This window comes from Pleurodeles waltl, chromosome 1_2 (genome assembly GCF_031143425.1).
Source record: "Pleurodeles waltl isolate 20211129_DDA chromosome 1_2, aPleWal1.hap1.20221129, whole genome shotgun sequence".
Lineage (NCBI taxonomy): Eukaryota > Metazoa > Chordata > Amphibia > Caudata > Salamandridae > Pleurodeles > Pleurodeles waltl.
This window is the reverse complement of record NC_090437.1, coordinates 681,121,516-681,134,159: the sequence shown is the minus strand read 5'-3', so window position 1 is coordinate 681,134,159 and position 12,644 is coordinate 681,121,516. Positions and strand designations below refer to the sequence as shown.

General features: G+C 43.7%; 1 protein-coding gene across 3 annotated transcripts in view; it reads right to left on the bottom strand.

Annotated features, from left to right (window-relative positions):
• The window catches only part of ARHGAP10 (Rho GTPase activating protein 10), an 849,665-nt gene that overhangs the window by 337,523 nt on the left and 499,498 nt on the right, over positions 1 to 12,644 (bottom strand). For all 3 annotated transcript variants that reach the window (XM_069242631.1, XM_069242629.1, XM_069242630.1), the window contains exon 15: positions 2,450 to 2,537. In XM_069242631.1, coding sequence (XP_069098732.1) covers positions 2,450 to 2,537 — 88 coding nt within the window. The remainder of the gene's footprint in view (positions 1 to 2,449; positions 2,538 to 12,644) is intronic.

Below are 12,644 nucleotides of genomic sequence, written 5' to 3'. Positions count from 1 at the left end.
AAAGTCTCCTGTGAGCCACCCTGCATTCCTTGTTAAACCAGCCCAGATAGCTTTTTTTACCCACGAATGCTGGTGTAGTCGGATATTTTTAATACTGGCGTTCAAGGATCAGAAAGTCGAAACTATGTGATCGGTGGGCTGGCCCAGAGACAGGAGATGCTCAAGTATTAAGGGAAAGATGGAATTAATCACAATGTTAAAGAGTTTGGAAAAGTCAACTCGCCATCTAATCCTTAACCTATGGTTTTGTAGAGCAATACCTGTGGCACCGGTGAATACTGGAGGGTCATGAACACAAAAAATCAGCAGGAAGGGACAAATACAATCATTGATTTAAAGACATCAGTGATCAATCCTGATCTCTGGGGACAATTTCTTTCCCTTATTTATTTAAATCGTTTTGGTGGCAAAGGTAAGCAGTGGTTATTCGGTAAGCATTCTATAAATATTAACACATAAAAATGTACATAACATCACAAACAATAATGACAAGAAACCAACTCATTGAGTTGTGGCGGTATCACAAAGGAGGGTTGTGCCCCTCGTTCATTCATTAACTTGTGGTCACTATCAAGAAATTCAAGTTGTGATCCACTGAAAAACAATGGCTGAGGACCTAAGCTGCACCCAGCTGTCAAATACCTATCTATTTATTTCAAGTGGTATTGTATGGTGCATATCTCATTTCTCAATACATTGACGTCAGCCCTCAGTCTCGCATAAAATGGGTCGACACGTTTCGGCCTATCCAGTCGTGGCCTCATCAGGACTCGAGAAGGGCAGTACCGCCTCTCTTATTCTGTTGGCAGCAAAGATACTAACAAAGAGCCCCGTCTATTAGCTAAAGAGTACTTTGTTATCTTTAGACTTAGGAGGCAAGACGCATCATCTGCACTTCTGGTGTTTCTATATTATTGCCGTTAATGGGGAAACCAATTCCCTAGCTTCAAAAAGGGGGCGAAGAAGCGCTTATGTCGTTTCAGTCGGGAGGACGAAAATCACTCCTCCTCGCGTATGCTGGTATTTGACAGCTGGGTGCAGCTTAGGTCCTCAGCCATTGTCTGTAAATGAGTCATTAAACGGCTTGCTACCGCTCGTCGTATTAGTCATGAAGAGAAGCTGACTCTGGGAACCCCAGCTGATCTGAAACAGACCCAAATGAAACCTAGTAATTGTCCCAGGCCTCATAATTTTACTTTTCTAGTTTAACTCTTATGTACAAATTCAACAGACCTCGATATGTTTCTCTATAACATAAGGGTAGACATCAGAGGTTCACTGCTGCAAAGAAGGTGCTGATACTGGTCCAGCAAGAAAGCCCAGCAACACTTGGCATGGCATAAGATGCAGGTTCCAGTTCTGGATTCAGGTTAGGCATCATCGTTGAGATCATCAGTGTTAGGATCGCGATGCAAAGGACTGATCAGTGACAATGATGCAGGTGCTAACAGCAAACCCAATGGGCCTGTCAGAGTCTATGCGGTGAAAATTGCCAACATAGCTTCCTGAAAGTCATCAATTTGGACATGAGGTTTGCCAGCAGATTTAAAACGAAACTCGGATGAGTTTGATTACTCCATTAAACATCTACATCTTTTATTTTTCCTGTGAGAGCCCAATGAAAACCGCTTGACCTATATTGATTTTTGTAGCTCTATGAAGGAGCACAGAATTTGACAGGGGCCCCATTCGTCCCATCTGCCCCCGCCATATAGGCAAGGGTAAGCTCAACATTATTCCCGCTCATCGTTTTGGGGTGCATCTCAAAGCATAATTCACACAGTGAAACACTGAGACGAGATGCAACTGGAATGAGGGTCTGTCAGATATGAACCTACAACACTCGGTACGTGGCTTGTAGCCTGAAAATTCTAGGAGGACATTGTATTTTCTTATTAAAAAAAATCTTGTCAGAGAAATGAATAAAAAGGAAATAAACGGCGGCTCAATAGCCTGCATCTTTACAAGCGTGGGAAATATGAAATAACTGTACAAGAGACTATAGTGTCTTATGTAGTCCCGTTAACTCACTTCTAGTGAGGCCTTGCAAATCCGTACACAATGCTGGACATCCTCACCTGATGCTGGTGACCCATTATGGGTAAGAAAATTGCAAAGTCCAGTCTGGCCTCGGGCAAGGAGATTCACAGTAGGAATCTGCCGGAGCGAGAGTCCATTATAATTGAAATGAGCACAATGCAAGCTTTTAGTTCGACTCCTTTCTGAAGCAGTTCCTGGTCTCCCAACATGGTGGCGACACCACCACTTCTTCAAGTGCAGAATGGGACCGCACCAGACATAAAATGATTTGAAACTGCTGACAACAACCCCATGCTAAAGTAATAACTGCATTCAATGGCGACCAATAAAGAACAATAAAATACAAATACTGACAATTATGTGCTGGCATTGTCAAAACGCACACGATACTAAATTATATAATTCTCACCTCAAATACTGTTTCAAAGTGCTGGTAATGGTCTTCACCTCCCATTCTTCTGAGTTTTCGAGGTCAATTTCGTTGAATGTTTTCGCATCTGCAGCGAGCGGAAGGGAGAAGCAGAGAGGCATTTATAAGCTGGGCCTGAATGACAGTTACTGCAGGCTGCTTGACAAGCACATTCATACTTCTACATACTACTCAAACATCAAACGGCATACCTTAATTTTAAAGGCCAACTCCAAAGGCAGTCTTGAAGGGAATGTACCAGAGCTGTTGTAATATTAATGACACTGCCAGGCTCTGCTGATGCGACCACACGGAGTAAATACTTTTAGTGCAGTCCGTTAAAAGTCGCAAAACAAATATTTGTTAACTTTATATTTTAAAAAGTACGTTGAATATTATTTCGGGCGGGCTGTTTAATACCGGTAATAATGTTAATGAGTTGCAATTACTCCGTTCTAACTAACACTTTTCACTTTCAGAGCTGGGTTGGAATGGAACGGATTGTGCTGGCGCGCGTGTTGCTCATTCCCACACGATCCCAAGGGAGCATTGCCTCATCTGCAAACAGGCTTAGTCACATGAAAATGAGGGAACACCTTTGTACCTCTGCCAGCCTCATCCCGTCGCACGCACAGTGACTGTGCATCACCGACGAAGTAGCACGCAGTCAGCACGTGCCCCAAACATACTCCTTGGAAAGGTGGTAACAGGGGCTACAAAAGTAGCTGATGCAAGAAAAACACCAATTTGGTTTGTGGACTTTTTCAGTGGACTACACTGCAGTCTCACAGACTGGTTAAATGAGATGCAATAACTCCACAGAGAGTGAGGCCAGTCCATCAGCAGTACAAAGTCGCCCCCCCTCCCCCAAGCGATCATCCTGCAGGGAAATGTAAAAAGTATGTATCATCCTTATTCCGAGTTCTGAGATTTTTACTTCAGAGACTGGAACAGAGGAAATCGAGCTAAAACACCGCATAACTGCATTAAAAACTCGTCATATTGAGTAAAAATCACACAATAGCGGGGCTGTATTTGCCTATAAGCTATTTTCGATAGTAATATCATGTGCGAAAAAAATAGCTTTAACCTGTTAAAAATACAGCACCCATTTTTTTTTTTTACAGAAGCACCCATTTTCCTATTGTAGCCTGCCATTCCTTTCTTTCCCCAGCTGGACTTTCTCAGAAAAATTCCACTGTGGACAATTACTATTACCCTAGGTTTCAAACCGGGTAAGAGAGAACCGCAACGATCTGGCTTCTTAGTTATTGAGCGATCCAGGCACCGAGGAGAAAATCCACAACCCTCCATTGAGGCCACTTGGCTGAAAAAGGAACATGCAGGCGGATTAATATAATTTCTCTGACCAACAACTGGCTGCACTTGAAGAGGCGATAGAGAAGGAGGAAGTCACTTCATGATCAAAACCAGCCCCAAAGCCGGTCCACAATATGGTACAAACTCAATGCTTTGTCTACGTACTCCTCTACAAACGAGGACCCAAACAAAAGGATATGGTTTCAAAACACACAAGTGAGATAGCCTGCCTCCAAGAGAGAGGTATTCACCAGGTCTCACCAAGCAAAGAGAAGGAAATTATATTTATACAGGGAGTGCAGAATTATTAGGCAAATGAGTATTTTGACCACATCATCCTCTTTATGCATGTTGTCTTACTCCAAGCTGTATAGGCTCGAAAGCCTACTACCAATTAAGCATATTAGGTGATGTGCATCTCTGTAATGAGAAGGGGTGTGGTCTAATGACATCAACACCCTATATCAGGTGTGCATAATTATTAGGCAACTTCCTTTCCTTTGGCAAAATGGGTCAAAAGAAGGACTTGACAGGCTCAGAAAAGTCAAAAATAGTGAGATATCTTGCAGAGGGATGCAGCACTCTTAAAATTGCAAAGCTTCTGAAGCGTGATCATCGAACAATCAAGCGTTTCATTCAAAATAGCCAACAGGGTCGCAAGAAGCGTGTGGAAAAACCAAGGCGCAAAATAACTGCCCATGAACTGAGAAAAGTCAAGCGTGCAGCTGCCACGATGCCACTTGCCACCAGTTTGGCCATATTTCAGAGCTGCAACATCACTGGAGTGCCCAAAAGCACAAGGTGTGCAATACTCCGAGACATGGCCAAGGTAAGAAAGGCTGAAAGACGACCACCACTGAACAAGACACACAAGCTGAAACGTCAAGACTGGGCCAAGAAATATCTCAAGACTGATTTTTCTAAGGTTTTATGGACTGATGAAATGAGAGTGAGTCTTGATGGGCCAGATGGATGGGCCCGTGGCTGGATTGGTAAAGGGCAGAGAGCTCCAGTCCGACTCAGACGCCAGCAAGGTGGAGGTGGAGTACTGGTTTGGGCTGGTATCATCAAAGATGAGCTTGTGGGGCCTTTTCGGGTTGAGGATGGAGTCAAGCTCAACTCCCAGTCCTACTGCCAGTTCCTGGAAGACACCTTCTTCAAGCAGTGGTACAGGAAGAAGTCTGCATCCTTCAAGAAAAACATGATTTTCATGCAGGGCAATGCTCCATCACACGCGTCCAAGTACTCCACAGCGTGGCTGGCAAGAAAGGGTATAAAAGAAGGAAATCTAATGACATGGCCTCCTTGTTCACCTGATCTGAACCCCATTGAGAACCTGTGGTCCATCATCAAATGTGAGATTTACAAGGAGGGAAAACAGTACACCTCTCTGAACAGTGTCTGGGAGGCTGTGGTTGCTGCTGCACGCATTGTTGATGGTGAACAGATCAAAACACTGACAGAATCCATGGATGGCAGGCTTTTGAGTGTCCTTGCAAAGAAAGGTGGCTATATTGGTCACTGATTTGTTTTTGTTTTGTTTTTGAATGTCAGAAATGTATATTTGTGAATGTTGAGATGTTATATTGGTTTCACTGGTAATAATAAATAATTGAAATGGGTATATATATTTTTTTTGTTAAGTTGCCTAATAATTATGCACAGTAATAGTCACCTGCACACACAGATATCCCCCTAACATAGCTAAAACTAAAAACAAACTAAAAACTACTTCCAAAAATATTCAGCTTTGATATTAATGAATTTTTTGGGTTCATTGAGAACATGGTTGTTGTTCAATAATAAAATTAATCCTCAAAAATACAACTTGCCTAATAATTCTGCACTCCCTGTAGACTGGTTGGTCTACAACTCTTTCCAAGACTTGAACAGACTTGGAGGGATTTTTAGTGCATGAGGCAGAACATTAATCTCTTAAATTCTAGAAAGACTGTTGCTTTGGAGGTGGTCAATCAGGATCTTCAAAGAGTAAACCAGTCAGCCACTGATCACTAGTTGAAGCCATTTGGAAAAAAGGACCAGATGTATCAAAGGGTTTTACCCATTCTGTGTCTATGAGAAAATGTGTTCATACATATGGCCCAAAATTCCATGACTTCCCATTCCCTGCTTCGCATCACAGGGAGCAAATTCAAATAAAGATACATGTTTTGTGGCAAACAATGTCCAAAATAGTAAGTACCTCTTTTTAGTTATGTGGTGCTTTCTCCTGTCCTCCAACTCAGCCACTGCCCCCCCCGAAGCCAATTCAAATGTACTTAAGAAGCCCCACCCACAGTCAACACTGCCTGCAGCAGATGCTGCATCCTAAAACACCTGGTCACTTCTTTAAACGGGAATTGCAAAGTTGTTACAAGTTATTAAAAAAAAAATTTAACTTGCAACCACAGTGATTTCCCCATTATCAGTGTGGGCATTGTGCACCAGGCGATTTTAAGTAGCTGCTGACAGGCATGAGCCAACAAAGTCATGAATAAGGCATGATAACAGACAGAGCTGCACATGCCCTTTGTAAGGACCTTTTCCTAATCTTAGCAAAAATAATTCAAATTGCATAACTGTTTAAAGGTAGTAGCAAAATATCTTCACCACTGATTTTTTTTTACATCTTGTATAGCTGAAATAGATTTTGCACTATGGGATGCTATGGAAATAGTGTAATGTAAAGTCAAAGGCCGGTTGAACAAATATATCTTTCATTATTACTTTCTATTTTTGCAATATGTGGTAAATCACGGCAATCCTGCACACAAAGTTGCCTCAACAGATGGACTGAGATGGCAGTTTGGACCTAAAGAAGTGTCTAACCTTTTAACAGAGAAGCGGTTAGGCCTGCTACAAGGCTACAGACACAATAAAGACCAAACTACCATATAACAAACATGGTAAAGCAGAGGAAACATAGCCCAGACCTAAAGACATGGACAAACACTGGAATAAAAGTCACAAGAATGTCAAGTGCCATGGAAGAGGAAACAAATAGCATACAATATGGATTGGAGCACGAAATACAAGTAAGGGTATAACAGCATAGAGTGCGTACAACAGCATAGAGCAGTGAGAGACAGCACATGCTGTGGGAATACAGAGATGGAAAACGACAGAGACAGAGAAGAATTAGAAAGGGGACAGAGTAATGCCAAGGTTCCCTCAGCTCAATGGACTTTTAAGAATTTGGACGGACCTCTTTTTCTCTGCAGCAAACTTCACTGAAGCCCTTGAAAAATATGGGTTTTAATTTGGTATGTCAACTGATCACTGAAAGAATACTATGCCCCCTTGTGATGATGAAAACAAGTTGTCAAATCTTTGATCCCCCTACAGTCCTGTTGCACTTCAGCAAAACTGGGACAAAAAAAGGATATTTTCAAATGGTTTAAAAAGCACACAAAATGGACAAGTTACTTAACTTTGATAATGCCTTATCTGGTACAGACAATAGCTAGTTGCAGATTCCTTACCCCAGAATTTCCCCAGGCATCAGTCTGGACCCAGAGGTTTTTCTCGAGCAGTATCCCTGCATGTCATTATGTGGTGTTTATTGGCTCCCCAACCGTTGTTGCCATCGTCTGTGCCGGATATGACACTGTGGGTCATATATAGGCGCCACCCTGGAGCGCTGACTGCAGTTTCTTTATATGACTTTCCACAGCAGAAGCACAGAGCCATGAAGAACACTGACCACTGGTGCGTCAAAATCAGGGCCCTGAAAGGTGAGTCCCTGTCAGGGGCGGCTCCTCCGTTAGGGCGGAGGAGTGTTGTCCCCCCTGCCAGCATCTGCAAAACCTTTAAAAGAAAATTATAATAAACTGTGTTTCTTATCGTTTTCTTCTAAAGGGGCGGGGCCACAGGGGTGATGAGCAGTGAGCGCATGTGTGTTTGGCCGGCTGTCTCATGTCGGCCAAAACACACATGCGCAGTAGGCTCTCTCCAGCCCAGCAACACAGTTGCCAGGCTGGAGAGGGCCTGCACAGGCTCCCAGTCTGCCTGGGAATGCCCTGACTGGGCGCTCCCAGCCAATCCTGACGCTGCTCTAAGCAGTGTCAGGATTGGCCGCAGGGCAGACTAGAAGACTGTGCCTGCCTGCAGCAGAGGAGCGGCACAGCAGTGGAGAAGGTAGTGTTTTTTTTTTTTAATTTAATAAATTTAATGTTCATTCCCCCGACTGCTCTGTCAAAGAGTTGATCATCCACCCGGAACTCTGTTATGATCAAGGTAGAACACCAATGCTCTTTTTGGGTCCAGGCAGTGCTGCTGCAACAGAAGATCTCCCTGAACGGACAGTCTGATTGAAGGATCGATGTCCATGCTTAATAGTTTGGGATACCAGACTCTTCGTGCCTAGCCCAGAGCCACAAGGGCTACTTCTTGATCTCCTTGAGAATTCTGGGCAGAAGTGGTATGGGTAGAAATGCGTACAGGAGGCCTGAGTTCCACTCAAGATGAAAAGCATCACTGAGCGATCACCGCCTTGGATACTCCAACATGCAATACTTCTGACATTACGCGTTCTCTGTGGAGGCGAACAGATCTAACCAAGGCTCTCCCCACTGCTGAAAGAGACCTTTTGCCACCTCAGGACAGAGACACCATTCGTGACTGACTAAGCCTCATCAGCTGAGTTTGCCCACTCTGGTGTTCAGAGACCCTCCTGATGTTGAACCACCAGGGAAATGCCCTGTCCCAGCCACGTCCAGAGGTGGAGATCCTCTTGACAAAAAATCCTCGACCCCACCATACTTGATGCAGTACCACTTGGCGGTGGTGTTGTCTGAACAACTGTTTGAGAGAGAGACATTTGCACTGTAACTGTCCAGTTGGCGCAGTCATTCATTGTGGGGCGCTACTAACATAAGTATTACATATCGAGATGAGCAGACATTACCTTTACACTGGAGACCAGGTATTTCTGGCTGTAAAATATATTATATTAGGTGTACAATGGTATACAATGTCAAAGTTTGCACGGTTCTCCCCAAATTTCTGAAAAACGTTGTTATTCGTTTTACAGTAATAGCAAACTAGATGTACTATCATAAAGATCCATTTTTGTTACGTTACTGTTGGTGATAGTTCTTCAAAATTGTTGTGACAACCTAAACTGTACAGGTATACTCCACTGATGCAGCCCATTGGGCAAGTTTATGGATAGAAAAATATCTGACCTGCTACGCAGGGCATGGAGAGCCATTTTTTGGGTCTTACCAAAGAAGCTGTGCACAAAGCTTGATCCATGTGTGGCATGCTAACTATTGTCACACACACGGATGCATGGATGGTGGGAGGAGATTGGTTGTAGTCCCTTAACAGGCTTCCAAGCACACAATAATAGTTACTGTTGCGTGAAAGCAGGAGCAGAACCATTAAAAGTACTTTTAACTGCGTTTATGCAAGTGTCTGCTACCTTGTGAATATGAAGAGGAACCTGACCACAGACAAAGCCAGTTGTGGATAAAACAACAGTTGAGGCGGTCTAAGCTAATAAAACGAGTTGGCTGAAATTAGCATATTTTACACCGAAAACACAACATAATGAAATGCAGAGACACACTGACCACTGCTTGCAACACCCCAGACAGGTCAAGGCCAGTGCACACTGTACTTGTGTCCAACTGCATATATTAATGCACAATTGTCATATGAAACTACATTGGAAAGTTGCAAACAGGGATGCACTCGTGGTAGTAAGGAATGAGGATGCATGTGCAGTGTTCATGCCAACTCTACACATACCTTGCAATCCTGGTATCCTGTCAGGCCCACCGTAAACAGGGTAGTGCATGAAGCATGTCATATAGAACTTATTACCATTGGAAGCTTTTGGGGGCATCCAGAAAGATTGTCTGGAAGTTATAACTAGGACTTAACATTGGTAGTGAGTGTTCGGTGCAAGAGAAGATCTACAATGCTACAACACCAATTTCTGTTATTGACTCGGTAGTCAAGTTACTGGGGAGAGTGATCCTCTCTAGACTGACTGACTGGCTAGAGCAACATAATGTAATCTCCACCTTCCAATTTGGGTTTAGACCAAGGAAAAGCACTATAGATCAGTGCCTTAATTTACAGCTGATTATTGGGAAATATACTGTGGCAAAGAGGTACACTGCACTTGGCCTTTATGGAACTTAACATCCACTTTTGATCTCGTGAACAGATTCAAATTGTGGCTTTTGTTGATTAGTTTGGGGGTGGATCGTAACATTGACATTTTTTTTTTTAAACTGAGCTCCACATGGACCTAACCGCTGCTGTGAGATATAACCAGACTGGGAGACTCTCCTCATCCATAAACGTCCATAAGGGAGGGAGACAGGTCTGTATTTTAGCCCCACTGTTATTTACTTTATACACTACATATTAGCTACCTGAAAACTACCCTATGGATAGCCTACAGAGATATTCCCCAGAAGGGCTCCCAGCTAATTCCTGTGCTTCTTTATGTGGATGACGCAGGGCTGGTAGCCAAGTCGGCAGTTGGGCTCCAGTGCTTGCTAAATTTTTTCACAGAATGTATGAATTCGCTGGATCTGAACACCAACTTTTCCAAGCCTCACACAATGGTAATGGGCTCGAGAAATAGAAACCAGAGAAGCCAGTATGGGGACGGTATTGAAATAACCAAGGTATCTACCTTCTCCAATCTGGGAGTTCTGTTTGATAATCGAGGTTCTTGGGTCCCGCTAAGAAAAGCAAAAATACATTTTATGTCAAGAGGTGTAGCTGCAGTAGAACCCTATTTAGTTGAGACCACAATACCCTACCATTGTTTCATTTTCACAAGGTGGTTTAGACTCAATCTCCTACACTGGTTACTTGTCGTACTTCAGGGGCGGCATAAGGTGGATGAATTGGGTCGCTGTACCTGAGATAACTTTTTCCCTGCAGGATACAATCTATTTTATGATGTTTTGTTCACTGGCACAACGTTTTTCAGTGCCATTATTAAAAGAAAAAGGCTTTATGCAAGTTAGACCGGCCCTAACTTATCTCCAGATGCTACCTAGTCCTCTGGAGTCTTTTAACGTCGCAGATTGTTAGTAGCTGCAGTTAGAAATAGGAAAGGACGCGATATGTAAGTTCGGGTTAATGGCTTTCATGTAGGATCTGTTCTTGGGTGAGATGCACTCATCACTCACATGCTGTGACACTTTACTGCATGTTTTGTTATGATTTTTAAACTGTTTTTATATAAATTGTTTTTATGTGTATTTTTATCTTATTGTGTGTGCTTTTATGGTTTTATTTAGCTGAATGAGGTATGTATGCTCTGTTCTGAGTGTTTGCTGTTCCTACATTGAGCAGAAGGCAATTTTAACAAGAGTTGTTCAAAATCAATGCACACAAAGTTAACTTGGGAATGATTTCAAGTGGAGACTTATGGCAGTACATGGATGAGAAAACAGCAACATACAGTTAAAGTCTGCAATGGTTTATGAATATCCAATATGCAGCTTACACATGCTACCCATTGGTGGAGGGGCCATGTGCCCCACCATAGGCTGTGCAGAACACAGCACAGAGTGAGAGGGTCCAATGTAATGAACCCACGTATGATGTATATTACCTGCAGTCTAAATGAACACTGTGCTCTCTCCACAAAATGTGTCATACCCCTTTGAGGAAAGACAAACAAGAAACTCTAATGGCAGATGAATGACAAGTGTTTTGCCGAAAATTATATTAATAGAGAATAAAAGATAGCCCAGAATGCACAGCACAATTGTCAACGCCCTTATGATATTACACCTTATGTAAATGGGGGATCCTGTTTACAAATTATTTTATTAACACTTGCATACTGATATTACTGCACATTTCCATGTCTTATTCCTGCACTCAGTGACGTAATATTATATTATATAAATCCAAATATGTATTTCAATTACGTGGCTCTTTTCAAACGAATATTACCCTCTAGCGGGAAGCAGCCTAAACCACGCCTCCTGAACAACAAAGTTGTGGTCAACGAAAGCAGAACAACGCTTTCGCTAACCAGGACTTCCTTGTTCGGTGCCTTAACCACGTTAAGGCACAGAAGAAGGGAGTCAGCTGAGGAGGAGGACGTGATCAGGGAAAGGGGACTGGGGCTGTTTTAGGGGCGAGGGCGGAGGAGTCGGGGTATTTTTAGATTTAGGGGGTGGGAGGGGGGTCGGGGTATTTTTAGTTTTTGGGGGTTGGGGTAGTTAAGGTTTTAGGGGCAGGGTTGGGTATTTTTAGTTTTTGCGGGTGGGGGTTGGGGTAGTTTAGGTTTTAGGGGCGGGCGGTTGGGGTGGTTTTAGGGGTGGGGTGGTGGGTCGCAGTAATTTTAGGGGCGGGGTGAGGGTGGTTTTAGGGGCGTGGTGACGGGTCAGGGTAATTTTAGGGGCGGGTGGGGGTTGAGGTGGTTTTAGGGGTGGGTGGGGTGTCGGGGAAATTTTACGGGCGGGGTTGGGGGGTGTTAGGTTTTAGGGGTGGGCTGGGGGGTCAGGGTAATTTTAGGGACGGGGTGGGGGTTGCTGTAGTTTTAGGGGTGGGGTGGGGGGTTGGGGTAGTTTTAGGGGCAGGGTGGGGGTCGCTGTAATTTTAGGGGCGGGTTGGGGGTTAGGGTAGTTTTAGGTGCAGGGGCGGGGGGGTCAGAGTGATTTTAGGGGTGGGGGGGTAGCGGTAATTTTAGGGGCAGGGGTGTGGGCCAGGGGTCTTGCATGCTGGAACCATGCATGCCGTTCACTAATGCCTTTACTAGGAATGCCTTTACAACGAAAAATCATTGTTAAGACATTCGTGGTAAAGGCATTCGTGGTAAAGGCATTAGTGGTAACAACGCGGTCGTTGTTCCGACCACGTTGTTCAGGCAAGTGTGGTCCCAGCATGC